At 35.7% G+C, this 27,116-nt stretch overlaps 1 protein-coding gene across 3 annotated transcripts in view; it reads left to right on the forward strand.

Moving 5' to 3' along the window:
- The first annotated feature begins 3,233 nt into the window (after positions 1 to 3,233).
- Positions 3,234 to 27,116, forward strand: part of WDR72 (WD repeat domain 72) — a 118,352-nt gene continuing 94,469 nt past the window's right edge. Inside the window, exons 1-12 of one of the 3 annotated variants that reach the window (XM_084532298.1) lie at positions 3,234 to 3,345; positions 11,916 to 12,077; positions 13,183 to 13,289; positions 16,098 to 16,176; positions 19,021 to 19,192; positions 19,724 to 19,800; positions 20,816 to 20,935; positions 23,236 to 23,381; positions 23,724 to 23,820; positions 25,418 to 25,559; positions 26,048 to 26,290; positions 26,844 to 27,064. In XM_084532298.1, coding sequence (XP_084388424.1) covers positions 11,925 to 12,077; positions 13,183 to 13,289; positions 16,098 to 16,176; positions 19,021 to 19,192; positions 19,724 to 19,800; positions 20,816 to 20,935; positions 23,236 to 23,381; positions 23,724 to 23,820; positions 25,418 to 25,559; positions 26,048 to 26,290; positions 26,844 to 27,064 — 1,557 coding nt within the window. In that variant the 5' untranslated portion in view covers positions 3,234 to 3,345; positions 11,916 to 11,924. Of the gene's footprint in view, positions 3,346 to 11,915; positions 12,078 to 13,182; positions 13,290 to 16,097; positions 16,177 to 19,020; positions 19,193 to 19,723; positions 19,801 to 20,815; positions 20,936 to 23,235; positions 23,382 to 23,723; positions 23,821 to 25,417; positions 25,560 to 26,047; positions 26,291 to 26,843; positions 27,065 to 27,116 lie in introns of those variants that run through there. The other 2 variants (XM_084532299.1, XM_084532300.1) reach the window with 2 other exon arrangements.

Here is a 27,116-nt window from a genome sequence, read left to right on the forward strand (position 1 = left end):
ATCAAATATTTTTCATCAATATTTCAACACAGCATACATAAGACAATAAATTCTCACTACTTGACAATTCTTCCCTAATGTAATCTAAGCTAATGCTGTTTCATATTTCAGTACACAACATCTGTCAATGTTGTTAAACACTAATTGCACATACTCATCTCAAAAATATCCCTTGATTGCTAATTGGGAACAGATGAATACTTAAGTTCATGGAAGTTACTTTTCTGCTCATTCAAGCAAAAGGAAAAGCACTTTGAGGGAGATGAAGATAAAAGAAATGGAGAAATTAGTTACTGGATTCTAATAATATAAATAAAGACTGAAATTATTATATGGTCTGAAAGGTTAATAAATTAGTGAACTGGCATTTTTAATGAAAAATAGATAAGAAATGGGTCTAGTTTGTTAAAACACATTTCTGAAGTTCTTTCATAGTTTTTTGTTTTGTTTTTTAAGTGCATTTCATCAACAAATTTCAATTTTTATCATAATGAAAGCAAGACTTATTTTTAGCAATTTACATTTGGGGAAAATAAGAGACTAACACAGAAGTTAGCTACATAATGTCTCTGCATAGACCAGTGCCCAAGTCTGCAATGGAAAATGACATTTCTGGAGCTAGCACTCAGCTAACTCCCCAAGCCAGAATAACTTATCTTCAACAAAACAATCAGAAAAACTCACACATACAAACCACAAAACCTCCTGTAATAAATAACTGTGTTTAGGTGAAATGGAGTAGTTTTCCTGACAGACTGAAAATTAGCAAAAGAGCTGGAATAAAATGCAAGTATCCTATAACAACACATATTCCTCAATTATCATTTTTTACAACTAGCAACCAATGTTCACGTTTGGGGGAAAAAGAAAGATCTAATTTTCTTCAGAAGAGATTCTTTCCAAGCCTACAGTATTCAATACCTACACTCTTCTCCTTTGCACACTTTTCTACCTGTGAATTGCTCTTGCCTTCCTTGTGGAGAACCAGCAGCCCACATAAGCCAATATCCTTTCCTCCAGCAAATAGCGATCTCTTGAAATCCTCAACTTCAAACTACATTATCTTAAAAATGTTATGACATCTAAGAATAAGTTACATGATTTATACAACTAAATTGTTGTTTTTAAAGGAATAGTGATTGCTGTACACACACATATATAATACATGCAGATTTCAGAATCAATATTTTTACCATGAAACTGTAAGTGTATTTAAATGATCATAAGTATGGGTATTACTTTTATGGCATATTTTTTTTCTACTGAAATAACAAATATGGTGTTGAAACACCCATGACCCTCTTGAGCATGAAATATAACTAAATATAATTAAGGTGTTTGTGTCAAATAGTGCTAAAATGTACATAGCAGTTTTTCTTATGGGAGCTTCCAGCTATCAATGATTAAGAAGTCTGTCAAAAATCATTTATTTAAGTTCACAAGCAGAATTTGCAGTCCCAAGAAGCTCCAAAGAGCATAAGCAATATTTGGTTTATCTATTGGTATTACTTGGTCTCATACAATTATTTCACTTTCTTCATAAGCATCTTCTGACTACAAAAACTTGCTGACATGCCAGTTAATGCCACTGGCTTTAGAGGGTAAGAGATCTTTAAAAATAAATAAATAAATAAATAAATTGACTGCTATTAGGGCATTTTGCTTTCAGTGTGACTACTACAGAAATCCCCAGAAGCAAGCCCAGAAAGGAGGTGCCTTTGTAAGCTTTCACCTAAGATACTCCATGCCCATGTCTGCCACTTGTAGCAATACAACCTAACCAGACATCAGCCTTTCCACTGGAGGCCTATTTTCAGGGTTTACAATTTGCCTACATAAAATCATTTGTGAAGTAAAGCAGTATAAGAAGTTTAATTTCTTAAGATTTTAATCTTATAACATTAAAAAAAATAATAATCTGAATGTTGAACTGCAGAGCCACTAAGAAGATAGAAGTTTGAGAGAAATGTGTTTCAAAGTTTCATAAGCTTTATAAGCTTTTTTTCCTTGTGTTTACTTACCCTTACAATGTAGCCAATAGACAAAGACTATAATTACATATAATTTATTAAAACATTGCTGTTTTTTTTATCTTAAAGCAGGTACCCCAGGGAAGCATTCTTAGCATGAATTTGATATTACCAAAACAGAGACACAGCACAAGTAAGCCACCATACTAGTTACTGTATTAAAACAGAAAGTTAGCTCTTACCTTAAAACAGAAAAAGTATAGGCATTAAAGATATACATAAACTTTTTTGCACCCTACTCCCTCCCTGGGCATTTCAATATCATTTCAGCAAATATTAAGCAAGAAAATTCAGGAAGCTTTGTGCTTAGCAACACAAACTTCTAAATAATGAGAACTCTCATTATTCTGTTAGCTCAGCTGTAATTAAGTCTTTCAACAGAAAAGATAAACTCACAGTTGTACGTTGCAGCTAGTCCACATTGGCTCCTCACAGAACATCTCACAGGCTATAGTTGCTTTATATCTGATACTTGAACAAGAAAAACGCAGACTTGTAAACCAAAGGAAACCTAATTTCTTTATTCACTTCTTTTCTCCTGCTCACAACTTATTTAGTATAAGTTAACTAAGTTACTATTTTCAAGCATAAATATTTGAAGCACAGTTTACATCCCTAATGATTGGTACCCCCTTCACACCATGAAGAGCCTAACTCTGCAGCTAACTACCATCTCATATTGAGCCCCTAAGAGCACCTGTCTGAAGGCTTGCATCGCGGGAGAGCTACCCTCACCTACAGCCACACCTTCAATCAGCCGCTGCAAATAGAAATGCTCTTTATGCCATGCTTGAAGCAGGACAGATGGTTGAAAAACTACCTGTACCTCATCATCGTTAAGGGATAACTTCTGAAGGGCGGGTTTGTACATCTCAGACTCTCCCTAGGTGGGGAACAGTCTGGGTCTGCCTCTAACAACGCCTATAGACCTGTGAGGGGGGTGGCAGGGTAGCTGTAGCCCAGGTTTAACCTTTTTTTTTTTTTTTTTTTTTTTTTTTTCTCTAGACTCTATTTCTTACGATTTTGTCCATCCCCTCACCCCGACTCAGTAAATAAATAAATAAATAAAACTGTTAAGGCAGAAAACTCCCGTTTAAGCTCTTCACCTCAGCGAGAACCACTGGGCTGTGACAGGGCGGTGCGAGCCGCCCCTGCTCCATCCACCGTCCCGCGCCCAGGGCGGGTGCAGAGCCGGGTGCAGCCTCCCCTGAGCGGGATAAAACCGGCGCCCGCTCCCTTCCTCCCTATCCCCTCCGCGTTCTCGCCGCTGTCGATCGGTCCTGCCCTCGCTCGTGGTGCCTGGGAACCGCTGGAGGTAAGGGACTGTGCTCGCTCGGCTCTTGCGGTGCGACCGCTCCGTGGGGGTCGGAGCTTCGCGTCCTGCCGCTGGTGCCCCGCGCTGGAGCGGTGGCGGCCATGAGGGTGCCTCGGGAGGGCTGGGGCCGGTGCAGGCGCAGTGCTTGGTCAGGATCCTGGGTCCAGCTTTGTCCGAGCTCCTGGGAGTTTTGTTTGAGTAGAGCAGACTTTTTTTCAACTGTTTCTGGTCCATCTGTATGTCACTTAAAATACCTGTAAAGCTGTATTATATTGGAGCTTTGGTACTTGGTGTTAGCCGTCCCATGTGAGTGTTCCCAGTCCCTGAAAATCAGGAGACTTATGCATACCTTCCCTTGGCTGTGGGAGAGTGTGCTTCTTCCTTGGTCTTCCTGGAGAAAAGCAGTGATGGGAGGACACAGCAGGACAGGAAATAGTAGGCCATGGGAATGGCAGAATGCTTTTGCGCTATTGTAGCAATGCCCTGTTGGGTAGGCACAAAGTATAGGGTATTGCAATGCCATTGCTCTCATGTTTCTGTTGTTACTTTTCTAGTAATTGCTAGGATTATTAGAGCAGTGTTTTCTTAATAGGTCAGGGACTTTTAACACATTGATGCCTTTGGTAAAGAACTATGATCCTTTAGGAATGCTCATTACAGAAACAGCTGTTTGTTGTGAGCTAGTTCTGCTCATAAGGCTGGGGTTGGTTGGCAGGCCTGATCTCACAACAAGAGTGGAATTCTCATTAAATGTTCTTGGTGTTAAAGCTAGAACTTTACTGTAACAAGAAGTGCAATCCATGCATTGCAATGCATTGAATCAGTTCTGGACTTTGATTTTGCTTCATAATAAACAGTGTCTTTGTACTTAAGCTTATTTGGCTGTGTAAATATTATAAGTCATTTAGACTTGTTTACACTAAACAGTTGCATGCCCCATAGCACAGAACACTGCATAGAGGCCTGTTTGGTCATAAAGAGTATTCAAAGAGCAGGATGGAAAAATAAGGAGTTCTTGAATTGTCATAGGTTAGAAATCTTGATTATGATGCAACTGATTACAATGCTAATTAGTGATTTTTACATCACTATATAAAAGCCAAAGGATGGTGAAATGTTTTAATTGTTTTATTTCCAGCATCTGATTCCAAGTTTGTTTGTTATTTCAACATTCTGGAGTACAGTGTAGCTGAACCAAAAACACCACCCCTTTGTTGAACAGATTTATCTTCAGTGACTTCAAGGTCACTTAAGGAAGACAAACTGAGTGACCAAAGCTTTGATGAATGTTCACTGACTTTCGGTTTGAGAGTTTTTCAGATTTAAAGTATCTTGACCTTGCCAGATTTTCTCTTCTGTTAAAGTACTGTAAAGAAAAAAGAATTCTGTAGGCTTAGTTATGGCTAGTTTGTTACAGAATCTGTGGTATGTCATAAAAGTCAAAGTACATCAAACCTATTGCAGATTATATATGACTTTGCTTACATCTATGTGAATTCTTGACATAGTTTGTTATTCTCTGTTCTCCAAGGCATATAGGCCATAAACTTGGGGTTGGAGCTACATTAGCAGATCCTGTGATGCTTGTGGGAATCACTAGTTCCTTAAAGAACATAAATGACTTTCTTCAAAAGAACTTAATAGGAAAGTCTAGGAAGCTGTCTCTTTGCTGGCACAAGGAAGCAGCACTTTTTCCATATGGAAAACTTACTTTTTAATAAAGGTAGGTATAGTTTAGTGTATAGAAAAGCTAAGGCTAAAACATGTCTATATGTCAGTTAGGTGCAACTTCTAATATCTGTAGATACTGGTGTCCCACTTCTGTTATATAAACTTTCTCGTAAGAACTGGAGGAGTGAACTTCTCATAAAACCTCCCTGATTAAATACCCACATAAGTAATGCTTTTCACCATTTAAATACATGTATGAGTAACTCCACTGAAGATGAATTAGCTGATGCTATTTGTATGCTTAAGCAAGTTCTACCTTAATTCAGGTAGGACTAAGATGCTTAAACATCTCATTTTCTATAGATAATTAGTCTTGTATTTGATAGGACATTCAGACAATAAAAAGAAATATGGTTTTAAATGACACCTGGTTCCAAACACTCGTATAATGTACTCTTTTTTCCCCCCAAATAAACTGCATGTACACAGGATCTCTTAATATGTGGTTTAAAAACAAGTTTCTTAGCTCACATGCATTAATTGTTGTCAAACAATGTTTACACAGCTACTAGATCCTTGATTTTGTTGTTGAAGCATTTACTGAAACATTTACTGTTTAATGACAGTAAAAGGAAGTGTTTTTTTTATATTTTTCCATGTATTCTGATTTTTTTCAGTTGGCCAAAGAGCATCTCATGACACTTGTCTAGCAAGCCTTAAATAATAGGCCATGGGGTAATGCAGTAACTTCAAGGAGGTGTAGGTTATTCTGTTGTACCTTATTACAGTGTGTAGAGTACAAGGGTTCTGAGTTGCTTATGTTTTCACTGCCCCCATTTTCCAGTTTAGGAGCAACATAAACTATTTTAATTAATATTGTGTCACCAAAAGGTTTTGAAATGGCCAATTGAATTCTGCCAAGATAGAGTCTTTTGATGAAAACATATCTTTATTGATTGTAGAAGAAGAAAATCATTCTTAAAATGAAATCCAGAGAAAAATCATATCCCTCAGAGAAAATTTCTGAGTGGCAGGCTGAGATTAACATCATAAAATTGAATTTGTGCTGCAAACCTTTGATGTAATCAGCAGCTGGGAGATGGTGTTGCCCTTACTGTGCTCCTTCTGATTGTGGTAAATTATTGTGTGGAATGAAATAAGTGTTTCTTGTGTCACTCGTTCAAGAAATACAAACGAACTATTACTAGGTGGTTCTTGCTAGTTAAAATGGTCTGTATTGATTCCTGGTCCTGGTATCTTGCTCTCTTGGACTGTAAAGCGGCACATTCACACTGCAGGGGAGGTCTGCTGGTCACTCAGCAGTGACTCTGGCCGACTAGTGTGTAGTTCTGCCAGGTCTCCAAGGAAGTCCTGTTAAATCTTAAACTGAAAGTTTGTGGCAGGCTAGCAGGGCCTCCAGGATGAATGTGAGGGGATGAAACCACCAAAACAAAGTAGAGAGAGAAGTGTGGAATAATGCAAGTTCTGGCAGAATACATTAGAACAAAGTAGTGGGAAATAGAGATGTCGATGACTGAAGTATTTTAATTGTAGCCCAACATATGATTAGAGGTATTAATTACTTGAAGTATAAAATCATTTTTTTTCTGTTGAATGCACATCTTAAAGGATACAGTTATATCTATTGTGTAATGTGCTGAATACTAATTGGTTTGAAGTTGTTGCTATTAACTACTTCAAACTTATTTCTTATCTTTGTCCTGTTGTTTAGTGTCATTTCTTTGGTTATCATTCCATTTTAATTTACCTAACCTCATGTCCTACCACTATCCTCTCTGCTTTCTTCCCTGCAGCCTCTACCTCTCTGTTTTATTCCTGTTTCTCACTTAAGCTTTCTCATATTTCATTTCTTTTCTAACTTATTCCATTACATGCACCCTGCTGTTTCACAAACTGTAAAATATTGTTAAGCTGTATTTTCAGATTCACAGATATAAGATTCTGAATAACAGCTTATGTAAATAGCAAAGTTGGGACCAGCAGCATGGGCACTGTGGTGTATCAGCAAGCTTAAAAAGGCAGCATTATGTCACTTCTGCACCTTTAAAAGTTTTTAGCTCTAAATGCTAAATCTTAATTGTGGCTATTAGAGGGACTTGTTCTATATTGTGGACAGTGAGTGAGTATAATCTTTTAGTTCTGGAACAAATATCTTTGCTGATTTCTGGAGATAACACATCATTCTTAAGGAGAGTGCAGTATTTACAGGTTAAAGTAAATTCTGAGAAATTTGTGATAGCTTTGACTTGCATTCTGTTTTGTTGCATTTAAGTAAAATATTTGTTTCACTAACTACAAAAATGTTGATAGAATGTCAGATACAGAATAGAGAGAAATAGGAGAATGAGGTGAGTTAGGAACACACAAACCTTAGGAATTTGTTATCAAAACCTACCAGGCTCTGCTTAAAACATTTCCTAACACTTCACCACAATGATCAAGCTAAAGAGGGTAAAATAGCGTACATGCTGTTTCATGTGGCCTTCAAGGATATTGCTGTTTGGGCAAATAGCATTTTGATAGATGCATGTTGCTTTTATAAAATTTTTCAATAGCTACTTTTAATCAGTTTGGCCCACTTAACCTTCTCTAAATATTTGAATTTTGAATCCGATATAAACAGTTAAATGCTGCTCATCTCTTAATACTTTCAGGTCTGTGAATGGGTTTCTGCCCTCCTCCTCCTCCCCCCCCAGTTGTTGAGCATTTACCTGGATTTTGAAACAACTGACTTTGTATTGTACAGGCTACAGAGAAAACACAAAATAAGTAACAATACAAAACCAGAAAAGGCTTTCTGATGGGATGACTGTCATCTGTAGAGTGATTTTTTTTTTATTATTTTTTTTTGTCAGGGAAGGTATACAAAGTCCCTCCTTCCCTACATAAGCTATAAATAACTATTCAGTACCTCTCATTATGGGATGTTTTGAGAAGGAGGCTTCTGTCAAAACTCATGTTTTATTACATGAACTGTTTAAGATTATATCTAAGGCAAGTTCACTTCCTAGTTCCAAGGACCCTGACACATTAGAACTGAAGAATTCTGAAGTTTGCTTTCAAAATTTAGGATGTTTTCTTGTATGAAGAAGTGATTCCTATAACTGTAGCTAATAGTTTAATATTGTTCCATGTATCTCATACAGAAAAGTTTCCTTTATGCTTTTGAGTAAGCTCTACCTATAAACATAAAGCCAAATAGAGAATGTAAGCCATAGACTTCAGTGGGAGCAAAACACAACCCACATCTTTCACTTCAAATGGCTGTAAATATATGCTGAGAAATGTGTCCAAAAGTATACCTCCTCCCCTTTGCAGCCTTAAAGTTTTTGATTAGACTTCTAAATACATTGCAGCTTCTGTAAAACTATAGTTGTATTTAGCTATTCAAATGGAAGATTTGATACTGTACAAATGGTCCAAAGTAGTTAAAATAGCACACCTGAAGTCCTTCAAGCTGTGCAGATTGGCATAATTTTCCCAGAGGCTTGTGCTGTGATTCCAGTGTGAAATGTTCACAGAACTAGAGACTGCAGGGTGGAGATGTGACAAGTTAGAGGTGGAATGAACTGGACTGGTTTTAACTAAGAACAAGAATATTATTTTGACAGTCATGAGGGAGTACTCCTTGGCAGTGAAATGAGGGCAGGACAAACAGAAGTGTATTAGGTTGCAAGCGGGGAGAAATAGGGAGCTGAACCGAGGAAGCTGATTTAAAGTTGGATTACAAGCTAATACAACAAATCAGATGTGCTTGAGTGGGCAGAGCTGGAAAAATTTAGCATGTGTTGATAAGCTTACATGCAGGCGAGATATGCCTTTGGCAATATTTGACTTTGTGGAAACAGATTTTACCTTTCTAAAGGAATAGTCTGATTTATATGAACTTTCTTTGCTCTAGGTGTTATCACCTTCAATAAATAGTTTTGATAAAGCTAATAGACAAAGAGTGAGTGTATGTGCATGTAAGTATACAATATTTCTAGGGTCATGGTATTCTTTGAATAAAAACCTTTATGCAAAGTACTTCTATCTTGTGCATTTAAATATCTTGATCTAAAAAAAAATAAGCAAGGGGGAGTAGTTAGGGACAGTTATATTAACACAAATTAATATAATCTGTTTTCTATTTTTCTCCATCTTCAGCCACAAAGGCTGAATGTAAAAAGGTCAAAAGGTTCTTGTAAACCTTCATTTATATAAAAGTGAATTTAGAATGATTTGTCCTTAGTGTGGTATATTAGCAAATTCCAGTAATTTGTTTAATTTGTGTTGAGTTCTCTTATGCATCTCTTGCTCAGCAGTGGGTCTTCAACTAAGAATATTTCACACACACAGAATCACACAGAATTTCTAGGTTGGAAGAGACCTCAAGATCATAGAGTCCAACCTCTGACCTAACACTAACAGTCCCCACTAAACCATATCCCTAAATCTTGATTCTATATTTCTGATAGAGAAAAATACAACTTACAGCTTCATATTCAATGCACTACAAAACTGGGTTCTGCTACCTTATGGTGTTTTACACCAATTGAACATTCCCATAGCACAAGTATAAATGACTATATGATATGCAGGAGGGGGAAAAAAGGGCACATCTTAAAGACCTAGGATTTGGCTTATCATTCAAATATTACCTTTGCAGCCATCATTCCATAAATGTTATGAAAAGGTGAATTTTTTTTGCCTAGCCAATATCTAGAAATGTATCTCTAAAGTTTGGGTAGAACAACTATTCAGGGCATAAAACAAAGAAGAAAATTACTGTTTTTCAGTAAACATAATACTTCATATGACTAGAAATTAAAAAAAAATAAATAGAAAAATCAAATTCTAACGCATTTAGAATATGCAATAATACCTCACACTGTGGGCCTATACCAAAGTTTTGTTTTAAAAGTAAGTTTATTTTATCCTAATACACTCTTGATCTCATAATTAATTTCTCAGGTTCCTCTTCCTTTGCCTTTGACATTCTGGTTGAGGTTGCATGGCCAGTCCTTCTGCATTGATTGCCATGCCAGACTTTTCTGTTCTTTTTCTCAGTGACTGAGCTCTTCATCTCGTGTTGTTGTCAGCAGTTAAGACCATTCCCATAGTTCTGTGTCACTTAAGGCTTTTATTAATAGTAGGGAAGATACTTATTGTCTCCCTTCAGCTGCTATGGTGTTGAATTTAGCAATAGTTTGAATTAAATTTTCTTTAAACTTAAAGGCTGCTTCTGTTTCCTTTTCTGCTTTGTAGTCTTCTGAATTATCATAGGAACCGCAATTTCATGCTCTTGCATGATTGTTACATTACTTCCTTCAGCTGGCTGTTATCTGCTGCCACATATTTTGTACTTCCCAGTTTGTCTCCTGATATTTCAGCTTTGCTGTCTTCTATTTTGGTTGACCATTTCCATCTGTACTGTTCTAGCACCTTATTACTGGAACCTGTTTCATTTCACATATCTTTGCAAAGGGTGTGGGATATGGAAATAGTTTGCATTTGGGCCCAGGTAGACACTGCCAGTTTATTGTAGGAATTCTTCATGTAAAGACATGGATGATAAAGACATTGTTCATCTGTGTAAGTTTTTTAGTAACCATTGCTTTTACATAAGTTCTCCCAAAGGAGACATATTTGGGTGTTTCACTAGTTCCCCTGAGAAATCTTAACAGGACGAATATATATTTTTAGATAAACTGACTATTTAAATATCAAATTATTTATGTTCACATGTTTTCTCATTTTGAGGATGCCATTGGGAGTACCCTGTAAATATGTTACACTTAGGAACACATGAATGAAAAAGCATTGAAAAACACTGAAACCAAAAAAAGGCAGAAGGCTTGTGAGGTGACTGAGACAGCAGTTTCCTCCCCAAGACTTTGTTTGAAGCAAAACTAGTACAGAGTCCAGCTAGTAAGCTGAAGTGTTTTTAAAACAAATGTGCATCAGTTTTTAGAAACAAAAAAAGTAGAACTTGTTTAATAAGGAAGATCTTGTAAGTACTGTTGTCTGAACAGACACTGTAATAGTTTCCTAGAAATGCAGTTCATAAAAATCTCGTGACTAGTAGTCATTTTGGACAATTCCAATAAACTATTTTTTCTCAGTAGTGGTTGAAACCTATTACGCTGACAAATCTTTCAGACAAAGGATATATGAGTTAGGAAGAATTAACAGTCTTGTTCTACTACATGCTTACTAACTGCAGGTCTGCCCCCATCTTCCTTTTGGGTCACATCTGTAGGAGATTATGCTCAGTGGTTGAGGGTAGAATTTTTCACTGTCCTAGGTGTCATTTCTGTCCCTGACCCACCTCCCATTCTGTCCTTCGAGCACCCCATTACTGTCTTCCTTTAACCTTATAGGAACCACAGACTCTTTACTGATACCCCTGTTCCCCTGTCATCCGTATCCTATAGTTTGCTGCTGAGCTTGAACAGCACTGCTTGTTAGGAGGTAGAAAGTAGGCATGGTGCACTCCACCAATAAAAACTTAGGGCAAAAATAGTGATGTGCCCATCAGATCTAAGGCAGGTTGTGTGAGACAGTACGGGACTCCTGTTGCTGATACTTCAGTATTGTGATAGTACTGGTATCTAACACTGGTCCTGTTTGTTACTGCAGAAATTTAAAATAGCAGCACATCACCTCACTGTCCCATTGTACATATAAGCTATTAATGGGTATCTATTTCAATGGAAGTGTTAGTGGGATATTGGCAACAACTAGAAAATGTTTCAAAATGTCATCATCTTTTCTGTAGCTCCCCTTATCAAATGTTGATTCAATTATTTGATTGTGTTTTGCTCTTGGTTGTGTCGTGTTTTCTTTTTTTTAATCACACGTGACTTAAAATCATTTTGACTTGTTTCTGTTTTCAGGTGCCAGCTATGAATGTACCAGTACAGGCTGTGGCAGTGTGGGGCAAAATTGCTCCCTCTCACAGCATCACTGCTATTATGATTACAGATGACCAGCAGACTATTGTTACAGGAAGTCAAGAGGGACAAATATGTCTCTGGGATCTTTCATCAGAATTAAAGGTTTGTGTCTGCCAAATTGATGGACTGGAGTTTTCTCTTTTATTACCAACAGTGGAATTACCCATACTCTTGCACTTAAATTAATTATTAAAGAGTGTGAGACTTGTTATAGGAAACTCATGAAGCAAAGTTATAAATGTTGAAATACCTATATGAATAACCTGTTATTTGTGGACTTCAGAAAACTTTTCATGGATGATCATTGACCTGTATAATTATAATTTGAAATTGTGCTGTGAGTTCTGCTGTAACTCACAGTAATATAAAATATATGCTACTATTTTAATTCATATCCTGTGAAGTGTCTTTTTCTTTAAACCAATTGATGAGTGTGGCCTAACATTTCAGGATTAAACACCTATTTATAAAAAAAAAAAAGAGCTCTCTACCAAGTTAATGGAAAAACTTGTAAAAAGATGGAAGTAGTAAGATGAAATATTGCAAATACATATTTTTGGTATAATTAAGCTGCAAACCTACTGGCTTATTGCTACTCTTTCACATTTATTTTCTTCAAAATGGAATGAAGTCAAAGCAATGCTAACTTTTGACTGTGTTCCTAGAGGGATGGCTTTGTTTTAGATTTTGACATCATCTGAGTATGGCTTGAAACTTTAGTGTTTTTTTTTTTTTTGTTTGTTTGTGTTTTATGGGGCTACCTCTTTCCTTTAAGATGACCTTTGCATTTAGTGAAGCTCATCAGAATCAAAGGGGTTACTGAAACATAGTATTAAGCGTATTCTTAAGAGTTTTGCTATATCAGTTCCCTACTTTGCTTTGCCATTTTTGCTGTATGTAGTACTGCAAGGGCCAGAGTTCCTGTACATTACCAGTTGTATTACATTTGACACTGTGTATTCACTGTAGTCTTGAAATTGTTTTTTCTGAAGAATTTACAAAGACTGTACTTCATACTGCCAGTGTGCAAACTGCATAGTCTTTGCACATTTCTGTGCATCCCAGAAACATCATTCAAGAATGCAAGAATATAGAACACATTGTTACTTACTGATAACATCTACAAGTAGTATCTCTATTTTTTAGATCTTTGTAGCTTATACAGAAAATGCTCTGTTTAAGTTAAACCATTGTATTATTCTCCTAGATTTCATCTAAAGAAATTCTCTTTGGCCATACTGCTTCTGTAACTTGTTTGGCAAAAGCAAGAGAATTTGAGAAACAACCATACGTTGTAAGTGCTACTGAAAATGGGTAGGTAACTGAATCCTCAATTTTTCATTTTCTGAATCAAGAAATGTATGGCACATATAGGTCAGATTCTGCATTTAGCAAAGGGTCTTTAATCCACTTCCTCTATGCTATGAAAAGGATAACATTTAGTTATGATAATGATTATATTTATCATATGATAGGCTAACTGGGAGCCAATGTCTTGGACAGCAGAAGGGTTTGCCAGTTTCAGGTATCTAGTTAGTGGTCAGGAGAATGAGGGTCAGCTAGGCTCCATTCAAATGGAGAATCCCAACCTGCAGCAGGGAATCAAGATGCTTAAAATTTTTAGTATTGTAGTGTTTCCTTCCTGAGTTCAGTCTCAAGAACAGAATTGGTAAAGGAGGCTCACGTACTATGTCCAGTTTATGCTTGCTCAGTGACCAAATCTGACTAGCTATTTTGGAGCATGTCCTTCTAGAGGCTCCTGATCTTGCAGATTCTCTACTATGTTTGTAGTGACTTGGCCCACCACTTGAGTCAAACTCATTTCTCCAGTTCTTGCAGGGTAACATTTGAGTCTTCTTTTCCTCTGAATATTTGATAATTCTTTCAGCTGGAATTTGAAGCCCATCTGTTCAGGCTTTCAGCTTTTGAAAGCAGTTAGTCAGCTTATTACTTCCTTATGGGTTGTTCTTAAATAAATTTGTCTTGCTACTTAATACAGTTCCCTTCTCATATTAGGTTCATCTTTTCCATTTAACAGGACAGCTTTAAAACCTCTTCCCATTATGAGCTCCTGTCAATTGCCCTTCTTCAAGTTACATTTCTCATCATCCTAAGGGTACTACTTTACCATTGGAAGGCTTGTTTCTTTTCCAACCATCACCAGCTGCTAGGATCTAATTGTCTCAATATTTGATTTACAGGAAGAGGATAACTGAACAAACTGGTTTGGGCTTCTGAACCCAAAACTGCTTACTTTTATCTTCCCAGTGGGATGGTCTAACCTGTAAAGACTGCAGAAAGGGAGATAAGTCTACAGAACTTCTTTTTATTGACCTCTTACAATTTTAATCAAAGATTCAGAGATGAAACTATTTTTCATCCTAATTTTGAAGTTCTGTTAGTGCAATGTTATTTCCAGATCATATTGGGAGAAAATACATGTATACTGTGTTCACAAAAAAACTGGGATAAAACACATTAAGAAACAAACAAGACTTCTTTTGCTATAGGTATGCTGTGAAGAAGGAAGTTCATATTCTGAAGGTTCTGCATCTGAACATATCATTGGGCTTGCTTGGAATGGATATTGGTAGTACTAGTCTTCAGACCCCTTTAAATGTGTACTTTCTACCAAATTATAGCTTACCTTTCATCTGTACTGAATACAGGCAAAGCATCTATCATTGCTTACTGGAAGGTTGCAGTGTCAAGTTGAGGTAATTACCAACAGTAAGCTTCATCTTCAGGAGATGTGGAGTCTGTCCAACTGTACTGTCTGGCCTGTGAATCATTCAGTTCTCTCCCACTTTCAACCCTCCATCTCCTTGGATTGAGGAAATTGTGTGGAAGATGTTTGTTTCCCCCCAGCCTAAATCCCATGTCAGTATCTTGAGTGTTTCTGTAACTGACTTATTCCAGAAGGATGAATATCAGACGCTTTCTCTTTCTTATACGCAAATGTTGAGATCAATCCATAATGATTCAGAATCTTTCACTGATGTGAACAAAATTTCACTTTGTCTGCATGTAGTATGCCCTGTAGGACAGGGTTATCAACATGTTACATTACTTGTTCCTTGTGGTACAAAAAGTAAATTAAGTGCAACATACAGAAGCTGAAGTTATATTCCAGTCTAATATGTGCATGTTTGCATGTATGGATAGCAATGTAGCTGAAGTGGTAAAGTTAATTTTCATATTCTGATATCACCAAGAAGAAATTCATTGCTTTAAAGTGACTAATAAAGTGAGAGAATTAAATTATGATTTTTTGGTCTACAGATTGATACACTGTGTAGGTATAGATTATACTCCTCCCATTTAGTTGAAAAATGTAAATTAAGTAATATTTTTAATTTCTCAAACTATGAATATTGGTGTGTAGAATAAAATGCAAGTCTTTGAGTTTTTCTGATATATTAAAATATTTTTCCATAATATGTTCAAGTCTTCTTACAGAAAATGTCTTAAAGTATAATTAGAGAAATCATAAAATGACACAACATTTAAATTGATTATGTTTCTGTTGTACTCTGATTTCAAAGCATGCTGAATATCTTGATGAAGACTAGCTAGTGAGTCTTTCTCAAACATTACTCTTAAATGTAACTAAGTGCAGCTGTAATTGTTGCAGATATTCACGTTGTAAAGACAGTTCAGGAACAGCCTCACGGTGGCACTGTTTAGTCTTAACAGAATGCATCAGTTCCCCTCGATGCCTGTTCTGCAGCAGCATTCAGTTTTTGTTTTTCAAAACGCATGGTTTAAGTTCAGTGAAATGAATCATTTTCAGGAGGATGTCATTCCAACGAATGATAGTTACAGTGACACTTTGACGAGCTGTAATGGCAGTATACCTACAATTTGTTGTAGAAAAGAGTTGGCCTTAAAGTCAGGTTTGCTGTGAGGTAGCAGGGTATAATTACCAAAACAAAAAGAAACAGATACTGTATGTCATCCCCTGCTAATGACCGCAACATTTTCTTACCCAGTAATCTGTAACAAAAAGCCCCATGAACGATCAGACTGCACTTAAGTACAGCACTAAAGAAAAACTTGGTGCAAAATTATTCCAGCCAATTGAGTGGAAATGACAGAGTAATATGAAATTGTTTTTGGCAGGGAGATGTGTGTTTGGAATGTCGCTAGTGGACAGTGCATTGAGAACACAAAGCTTCCTTATAGGCACACAGCAATCTATGTAAGTATAGCAACTTTTCATGGAATGTCTGTTCATTACAAGAGGAGTTTGCTTTATTAACGTGATTTTTCAGAAGCATAGTTTTAAACATAGCTAAAATAGACTTCAAAGAAAATTTGTTGCATTAGCTTTGTTATTTTTCCTTTTGACCTTCTTCTAAGAAAATAACTAGAATTTATGTTCATCTGTATTCATTATTCAAATCAAACTGATTTTAAGCCACAGATGTCTAGAATGCCATGTCACTTAATATATTATAAAGCTTGGTCATCAGGTAAATGCCACTGTCTTGTAATCTTTACTTTTGTCCTGTGTTAAAATGGCATGGGAACTTCAGGTCTAATGTTAGTTTTTGATGTATTTCTGAATTACATGCAATCAAGGCAAATACAGTGAGCCAGTTTGCAGAAGATCTTATTTTCAAACACATCTGAGAGGTTTTGATGCTTAATGGCTATCTTCTAAAAGACTGCTTCCAAAAATGTACTTTCATTGCAGAATTCAGGGGCAGATTACAGAGTATTTTTTTTCGGAGGCCAAACTGCTTTAAATCTTTCTTCAGATGATCCCAAGTTTTTGGCTTTAACTGTATCAGGTACACTAAATATCCAGATATTGGAGTATGAGGGTGTTTAAAATGTGTGTGTGCACAGGTATTATTTAGGAGCCCAGCATGTGTGAATTTGATTCAGAGAGATGTATTTATTTATGAAAGTATTAGTAAGAGAAGAACTCGGGATTCCTTGGTTAATTAAAATGCTGCTTATATTCAGTGAGGAAGTCTGTGGTGGAACTAAGTTTGCAAACGTTGAAGATCTGAGACCTCACTGAGTTCTCATGTGACTCTTAAACTATGGGTGAATTCAGCATTCACATTCTGCTAATCTTCCAGCAGACACTGTTTTTCATGTCAATGTTTTGGTTGATATGATGAATTCAAACATAACTGTCAAAGATAAAGGGAAGAAGGAAAAGCTTAGGTAAACTACCAAATAAAAATATTGATGAATCGCTTCTTAAAAATGTATATGTTTATTTATATATGCACCAATATGTGTATGTATAAACAGCGTAAAAAGCTATTCCTCTAATTTGTATGTGTTTATAATAAAGTATCTATGATTTTGTTTGTACACACACACAATATTAATGCCCCCAGTTATGTAATTAAGCAACACACAGATCATACTGTGCTTCAATTAGATCTTAATAGTGAGTTATGGAGAAGTTTGCAAAGAAGCAGACAGATCTGGCCTAGCTGATTATCAGATAATCTGTGTCCTTTTGTGATGATCAGAAACAGAAGCTTAATTCTTATCCTTCAAGTAGGAGAAACAAGTACTTCAGAAGTATTACTTCTCTATTAGGAGGTGAGAAGTTACTTATGGCTAGATAATTATTTTTCATCTATAGCTTTGACAATATGGCTAAAGGAAAATATGAATATCTAAGAAAACTTTCATAGGAAAGAAAATAATGTGACTAGAACAAAGTTATACTTAAAATTCAATTTTCAAGTATTAGTAATAGCTTACTTGTTTTGCTGTAGGTCTTTTTTCTTCCTTTGAAGAATAGCTGTGTGTGGCATAGTAGGACCTGAAAAAGAATAGTTTCATACAGAATGTAATCGCCTGGGAAATGTAGTGCATACTCTCTTTAACATCACTGTCCTAAAATGTTGCTTTTAGTTAATGCTCTTATTTAGTGTTTCCTTTTGTTCAGCATAGGTGGTTCTGGTGTAAATTGCAAATATCAAACAGTACAAACAATATTTGCAGTTTGAAATGAAACTTAACACCAGGGTCAACTCCTAACTGTTTGTGGGACCTTAAGCAGTGTGGAATCTCTTCTTAGAGGACTGGCTATACAAATATTCCTGTTCTAGTCTAGTTTAAGAGTACCAGTTACAAAAGTTTCCTATTTCTAAACATTTTTCCTTCTGATTATTTATTTCTGTGACAATAGTTATCCTCTTCTCACGTATTTATCTTTTTGGTTTTAGACTTCAATTATTTAACTGATAGTCTGAGAATTATCTAGCTAAAATTAGTAGAGAGGATTTTAAACAAAAGGCAAAAACTCTGTTATTAGATACTTATCTCTGACTACATGATAACATCATTAAAAAACGAGAGCTTGAAAGCTTTTTTACATGCTATTGCTTATGTATTTATAGCAATTCTGTACAATTATAAACAGATATAACATGAAATGCAAATATGCTTGCACATAAGACACCTCACAAAAAAATCTTCATAATTACTCTGCACCCTTGTCATCTGTTCTCAAGTACTTTTCTGTGTGTGTTTCTTCTATTTTCTTTTTAAGAAAGAATTGTTCTTTTGAACACCAAAGCAATTAGTGTCATACTGAATAATATCTCAGAGCAGAAATTATTTCTGAAAAATAATTGAGAATTCATTATGAATCCTCTGTGGTTTATACCTGATTTTTTTTCCCATGTCCTTATGTACCTCTTGGTGATGGAAATTTGATCTCATCTCCCTCCAAACACTATCTCAGAGAAACAAGTAGCAAATTCCTTAGCAATTTATAATTAGAACTAACACCTTAATCATTTTCAAAAATCCTAGTAGGCAGGGCAGATAACACTTTTAATATTAAGTACCTCTTTTAATATATGTCTATTAAATTGTTGTAAATATATGTGGAACACTTGTATCATAGGCAAAATGGTGTATTGACTCATGCTGTGTACTATATATTTTTAGTAATTCTTTGATTGTTAAATAAAAATTCAAGTATGATATGCTTACTGTAAAAAAAAATATGTATGCACACTTACGTAGCTCTGTATGCTGATGCTTCTTTCCATTTGCACAGTACTACCATTGCTCATTCCGAATGACAGGTGAAGGCTGGCTTCTTTGTTGTGGAGAATATCAAGATGTTCTTATTATTGATGCTAAAACTTTGGGTGTTCTGCACACTTTGTCTTCTCAGTCTTCTGATTGGATAAATTGTATGTGTATTGTTCACTCTGCAAGAATTCAAGGTATATGTTATAGATGTATTTATGTAAGTCAATTTACATAATATTTTTTGTATAGATAGTAGAATTTTAGATTTACAAATATCTAATGCTTTGCAGAGCAGTTATGTACAGGACGTTAATATTTCATTGTTGATACCTTAAAAGGTGTTTACATACTTATAATGCTGGTCATGTTTCATTCAGTATCTTAAACGAAAAACAAATGGTCTCTACAATAGTAAGCAACTCATTACTTTAATCTGTAATTACAAATTAATTTGGTAATATCAGGGAAATTTTTGGGTGTTGAACTCCTGTTTTATCTTCTGTTAGAACATATCTATAAAGCAAAATAGTTATTCACTATTTGCTTGTAAGCTTTGTATTTCAATGTACAAATTAGTTGTTTAATATTTCATTTAAACAGTACCCTGCAGAATCCATCAGGTTTAGTACTGTGTACAACACCATTGTCTATACCAAGGTTCTCCTTTGGTGTTAGGCACTGTTTGGACTTGGTTTCAAATTGTCTCACTGTTGCCTTTTTGACAGAAGACTCGTTGGTTGCAGTGTCTATAACCGGAGTTCTGAAAGTATGGGAGCTATCTTCATCTCTGACTAGCATACAGGTCAGTTTGTATGAGCTGTGAAATGATAATTGGAACAATAAAAAAATATAGTAATATCCTCGAGTGAAGGATGTACTGAAACAAAGCACAAATGAGTGAGAATCTTCTGGACATGAATTAAACCAGATTGATTAGTATTGTCTGTGTCCTTGATGAAGATGTTAGTCCTCACTAAGTTTCAAAAAAAAAATCTGAGGAAAAAAATCCCCCTATTGCAATTTAAAATTATTTGAGCCATTGGACAGCTCTTAAATTGATGCAGCAGTTTTCTACCCAGGCTTCATATCTTTCCATGTTCTATGGTGCTGAAGCTGTAATGGTTTTCTACTGTCTCAATAATGTCACTCAGTTCTTGCAACCTTTTAATTCCTTTAAACTCAAAGCTCTTTAAAGCTTACTCTTTGTATGTCCTCTTCCATCTTGTTGCTTTTTCTCAAGATGGTCCTCTAGTCTTTCTTCTATTTTTTTTTACTATACTGTCTTCACTTGGAAAACTATTACTGTGTCATGACCTATTTGTCCATCTTCAAACTCGCTTATTCTCTTCAATTTTATGTTAATATCAACAGCTGTCACTTGACATGCACAGGTGCTAGAACTGGAATACAATGGCTTGGTTTGGATGACTGGGAATGCAGAATATTCTTTAGCTATTTTGAATCTGATAATGTCACTCTATGGGTGGTAGTAGCTATTTCTTGACTGAAGAATACTTAGCATATATTCATGGCAGCAGGTTCAATCCATAACCTGCCTGTAGTTCTTTTCCATGCTCATTATCACTTAAAGTGAGATCAAGATCTGAGCCATGCAGAATGTCTTCTGGTTACACAGTACTTGTGAAGCCTACTGCACAGTACTCATGAACGTTGTTCTCTTATTACAGTTTTAATCAATAATATGTCTTATGCTTTGAAAATACATGTCAAATAAACATTGAAAAAATGTTTTCTATTCTAAAAGTAAAACTATCTGGAATAATTTGCTTGTCTTTTTTTCCTTTTGTGCTGTGAAGGAGAGGCAAGATGTATGTGAAAAGGAATCAAAATCTCTGGACTGTTTAAACTGTCAAGCAATACGGTTTTGCACTTACACAGAAAGGCTCCTTCTAGTGGTGTCCTCCATATGCTGGCAGGTATGTTGTTGAGCGTTATTCTTTTTTAATTTTATTAGTAACTTTGAAAAGCTTATTAACTCATCCATGAAAATACTACTTTTCTTCAAGTTAAAATGCTAACTAATGGTCATATGTGTGCTGTCCTCTCTCCTGTTATTTTAACTGCCTTACTGAGATGAAGTGTTTATTTTTAATTAAAGTATTTCTGCTTTAAAAGTTTGTAATGAAATATACTTACTATCCCATCAATTTCAAGTATTACTTACACTTAAAGAACGGGGTATATTATGGCCTTCTCAGCAGTGCATCTCAAAAGGAGACAAACACATACTAGAAGGACATGGAAGTATTAGAATGAGTCCAGAGGAGGGCCACAAAGATGATTAAGGGGCTGGAGCACCTCTCCAGCCTGCAGAAAAGGAGGGTTGTTCAGCCTGCAGGAAAGAAGGCTCTGGGGGAACCTTATTACAGCCTGCCAGTACCTAAAGGGGAGCCTACAGGAAAGCTGAAGAGACTCAGATTCGTTATCAGGGAGTGTAGAGGTAGGGCAAAGAGTAATGGTTTTAAACTAAAAGAATAGTTTTAGATTAGATATTAAATAATTTCTTCCTTATGAGGGTGGTGAGGCACTGGAACAGGTTGCTGAGAGAATTGGTGGCTGTACCATTCCTGGAAGAGTTTAAGGCTGGTTTGGATGGGGCTTTGAGCAACCTGGTCTAGTAAAAGGTGTCCCTATGGCAGGGGTATTGGAATTATATGATCTTTAAGGTCCCTTCCAATCCAAGTGACTCTATGGTTCAAGAAATCGCACAATAAATGTTTAAGTATGTCAGAGGTAACCATAGTCAGCAAGTCCTCAGTAATTAGAAGCCTTTGTTTTATCAGGGCCTCAGTACCTTTAACAGTAGCCAGCAAAAACAAACAGCCCAGACTATCACTTTCTGTTTCAGTTTTAAGAAAACAGATGATTGTGTAGTTACTGAAAATGTAATTTGGTGTTTTTAAAGTTGGTCTGAACCATGGTGTGAAAACTCAGTATTTTTCACCTTGGTTGTGACATTCCTCTTGTGCTAACAGCTCAAAATTATATTAAATTAAGGACCTGATCCAAGGAGTACTGTCTGATGGATGGGGTGTGGAACTCACATACATGACTCGAGTCAGCTTTAACTAATACACTTATAGGATATTCTTGAGACTTCTCTTGTGCTATTTAAAGTCTGTACAAAAGCACTAATAAGTTTTGTATATAGAACAGATACGTCTTATGTGGAATGAAAGTAACATTCATTGTTTTCTATAAATTTGTATAACATTTTTCACAAAAGACACATGTTTCTTGTAACATTTCCATTACGCATTTGAGTATTTTACTGCTTGAAGCGGTGGTATAGATGTATAAGTTGTTTGTTTTAAAATTTTGTATGTTAATGAACATATAGCTTTAAAGAAAAAGAGAATGTTACTACTTAATTAGAAAGGTATGTGTTGTAAAGATTCATGTGTGCTTAGTGACTCAATTTATAGTAATGAAAATATAGAGGGAGTTAGATATGAAGTAGCTCCTATACGAGCAATTCATAGAAAGATTTTGGAATGAGAATTTCTTCAAACTGTTGGAATAAGTTATTGAATGTGGCTAAGAGAACTCTGCATGGGGCTATTAGGAACATGCACAAACTTATTCAGTTTGCCTTGCTCATATCCTGTTCTGGTTTAAAATGGCAAGGTCAGAGGAAACAAGCTATTTTTCTTTTTTTTTAGTCCTCATAAGTGGAAAAGCTACAAGAATTATTCCAAGCAAATGGATTTATACACGTTTTATATGTATTCTTTACTTTCAATTTGTGAAAAATAAAAATCTGTTTACCAAACACAGAAGAAAATCTGTTCCGTGAAAATGTGCTTTGGTTACACTAGCAGTTTCTTGTACAGAATTCTTAAAGAATACCAACAGAGGTATTCAATGTCTGTCAGACTTCAATGTCATACTTGTTACATACTAAATTCATTATTTTTAATATTTACTGGTCTGTTAAGTTATATAATAAAAAATGCAAAGCAAAACCTAAACCCTATCTAAAATCTACTAATATACTAGAAGCCTTTAATTTTATTTTGTCAGTTTATCTTTCAGATACGTTTTGATTCAGATATTATGGCATTTTAATGGTACAAAAACTGATTTGTCTTTATCTTGACTTTGTAGTGAAACTACCTTTTATGTTTTACTTACTGATCCTTTGCACAAAACTAGCTTGAACTAAAATGAGACAGTACTGTTTGTTTATATTTTACTGTTTTTTCCTCTCTGTTAGGTTTATGATTATTGTGACTTCTCCTTGCTCTGTACTGAGTTCAGTAAAAGTGGTCAGTGTTTTGCTGGTGGAGAAGTACTAGCAGCTTACAGACTGATCATCTGGACAGAAGATGGTTACAGTTACATCTACCAGCTGCTAAACAGGTGGGCTCAGATGGGAAATTCACACAAAAAGTTCAGGTACAAGATGAACTTTGGGAGGTTTATTATGGAAAATCTCTGCATGTTGCAAATGATCAAAAACCTGAACAAAACCACTTTGGCACTCAAAGATTTACCCTGAATTTGACAGCCCTTAGCCTTTGTTTGACACAGCAGGGGACACAGAAATAAGATTAGCCATGTAGAACTTGGGCAGCTGGTGCTGTGATTTCACAAAGTCGCTTGTAATTGCTTGGTAACTTTTAATTTAATGTGTGGATCTTGGACATTACCATTCTGCTTTCTAAAATGACTCTTTAAATCTCTTATTTTTAAATTATGCAGCGGGCTTTCTAGAAGCACATATCCTGCAGATGGGAAGGTGCTGAAAGAAACTGTTTATCCTCATTTACTCTGCTTTACTGGTCTGAAGGAAAATAAGGTAAATTCATAAAGGTTTACAGTCAGCTTCAAAATCTGCTGTATGCTTTTAGTAAATTACCAGAATGATCCCTAAAAATTGTTTAAATATCAACCAATCTGAATGTTGTATAAAACAAGTAAGGCATTCCTTCATTTGGACACTTATTTGTAAATTTGGAGATGTTCATAATGTATTGTCTTAATCTCTGGCAATTTTTCACAGAAATCCTGTGTCTTTATCTACAGACTTTTATTCTGTTTTTGTAATACAGGCAGAGCTTTTCTTTAAGTGGTCTAAAATAGCTTTAGATCCTTTTATTTGCACATCTGTAAATAAAAGCGAGCAAAATGTAAACAAGTTGTTTCATTCTTGTTCTATTAAGATATGCATGCATATTTCAGTGAAATTGTGTAAATAGTTTGTTCCCATGTATACCTATCTTAAGCTGAAGGGGTTTGAGTCTATGACACTTTATTTAGAACGCTGTTATCTTGAGCCTTCAGAGGCATAATCACATGCCTAACTTATATTGTGAGCAGACTGACAGTACTCAGAATGCATAAAATACCCACAACTCTTCAGAACTATGGCCTCTGCCTTGAAGAAGCTTCTTTGGTAAGAGAAGAGGAAGAATTAAAGTAGGTGATCTTTACTTCTGTTTAAGAACTTATGATTGGCAGGGTATATCAATTTCAAATTTCCAAGTTATCGCTTGGATGAGTTCACTTAAGCTATTTTGTTTGAAATCTGTATCTTGGTTCACTGTTTTGCCTTGTGTGACCAGAGTGAAATAGGTCAGGAAAAACAGCTGAACAGCTGACAGAAATACTGAACAATGGATAGAAGTTAGGAAGTAGAAAATCTGTGTGGGGGTTTCTTACTTTTGGAAAAATAAAACAAAAATAAATCTAACCCTTCAGCATAGCAACAAAACCAGAATCAAAGCCATTATATTATGAAATTTGTTTGAAATTGGCTTTGGAAGATGTGAGGTTTTTTATGTGTGTTTTTCTTAGAAAGCATTTGTATTGCATACTTTTCTGAAACCTGACATTTTCCTTCAGCTGAAGGAAAATAGAACAACTCATGTTACCCTCAACAATCCTTCTGATCTAAAAACAGTTGTCCTAACTGGGGAAAGATGCCAAAAGGTCATTTGTCATGGGGGGAGAATAAACAGAAAGCATGCAAATACAAGGGTTACAGTGAAGGAAGGAAAATAATGTTGACCCCCTCCAAATGTATGCATTTTTAATAATGTCCAATACTATTTTCTTATACTTCTGCTCAAGTATTTACCCTCCTGCATGAATAATTTTTATAGCCAATATGGGGTCTTCACTTAGAGGCAGTGAACCTAGGGATCTCTCCAAGTACGTTTTTCCATTTGAGATGTAGGTTCAGCCAAAGGTACTGGCAAAGCAGAGGGGCTTGCACCAGACAGATTAGACCTGGTCCAAGCAGAGCTTAGTGACATCTGAGTGTTCAACCTTTATTTGTTTTAGATTTCTATGGCTTTTGATGCCAGAAACTTTGAATTTTCAATTATTGCATTATTTGATCAATTCTTCTACAACAGAAAACTGATTTGCTATTGTTTTGGTTTCTTTGGTAGAGTTTTCCTTTTGTTATGGGCTTTCTGAACGAAAGGAAGGAGCCTTTTTATAAGATTCTTTTTTCTGGTGAAGCTTCAGGAAGAATCACTTTGTGGCATGTTCCCGATGTCCCTGCATCAATGTTTGATGGTTCCCCAAAAGGTCTGGAAAATCTATACTCTCAATACAGTCTCCTTAGTTATGTCTTTAAGTCAATTTTCATGAATGCTTATTCTTATGGAAAAAGCTTTAACAGAAAAAAAAAAAATAGTGCTCATCTATATAGTGTGATGATTGCCTCTAATTAGAGGCAACACCAATCAAGAGTGTCCAGGAATGGACACAATTTCTATGTATAACTGAACAAATCTCCCTATTTCCACCTGTCCATAAACACATCTTTACTAAACATCATCAGAATTTGCTTAGCTGATCCTACTTGTGGCTTTTCATGGACAGGTAATAATACTTAAAGATTTTTAGTGAGAAGATATGATCCAATGTTGGAACGGCAACTGACTTTCCAACTTCAGGATGCAGAAGGGATAAGTTAGGGAAATAATGGAGAAACTAAAATGTATGTTTGGTTTTGGTTTAAAACAAATGTTCCTGCCTCTCTCCACCCCCTACCCTCACTACCCTCACTCCAGAGATCCCAATTGCAGCAATATGGAGTCTTCAGGATAACTTTGATAAAAACCTTTCCATGTCAGAAGGCATTATTGATCATCTTTGTGCATCTAAATATGGAATTGAAAGTGCAGTTGTGACTTCCTCTGTGTACATACCCAGCCTTGATAAACTTGTCTGTGGCTGTGAAAATGGGAAAATTTTCATAACACTAGGCTTAAAAACCGCAAGAGCAAGACTTTTAGAAAATGTGTCTTTGAAAGGTAAGTTTTAACAATTTTACCTATTATCTCAGCCAACCACAGAATACTTCATACTTCCAATGTCCCCTTCAATGAGCCCTGTAAAAATTCACTGAAAGTGAAGTTGATGGTCAGGCTCTGAATGAGAAAAGGAAGATTATGATGGGCTTTTCCCTCCTTATGTAGATAACTTACTAAGATACAGTTTAGTACTACCAAGGTGCTTTGCACTGTTAGGAATCTGGGAATGGCTGCAGGGATTAAATCACCTGGAACCTGGGTTGCAGGATGTCATGATAGGGGCAGTAGTCTTCTTTATTTTCCCTCAAAAAGATGATTCCACTGAAGGAATGAAAAGGATACATCTTAGTAGCTGAATCTCAAAATGTAAATCTTTGTACTTCCTTTTGGGAAAATGTCTAAAATTGTTTGATCCTATGGATGTCTTGCCTAAAACTCATTGGATGAAAATTCTTAGTTGTATTTGTTTTCTGAATCAAGGTATTAACAAATGTGTTTATTTTTATTTTAATTTAATAATAGTCTTTAAAGAACAAAAATACTTTTGTTTCAGGTAATCTATCTCATAAAGTTTTGAATGGTCATAGTAGCAGAGTTACATGTTTACTTTATCCACATGATAACTCAGTCAAGTTTGATCCAAGCTGGCTTCTATCAGGGGGACAGGATTCTGTTGTGATCTGCTGGAATATATTTACTGGAGAAATCTTGCACCAATTTATTCTGCAAGCTGGTACAGTGATAGAGCTATTGCGATCTCCAGAAAACTTCAAAGTAAGTAAAAACAAAAGGTATCAAATATAGATACAAACATAAAAGTATATAT

The sequence above is a fragment of the Aythya ferina genome (assembly GCF_964211825.1).
Source record: "Aythya ferina genome assembly, chromosome: 11".
Lineage (NCBI taxonomy): Eukaryota > Metazoa > Chordata > Aves > Anseriformes > Anatidae > Aythya > Aythya ferina.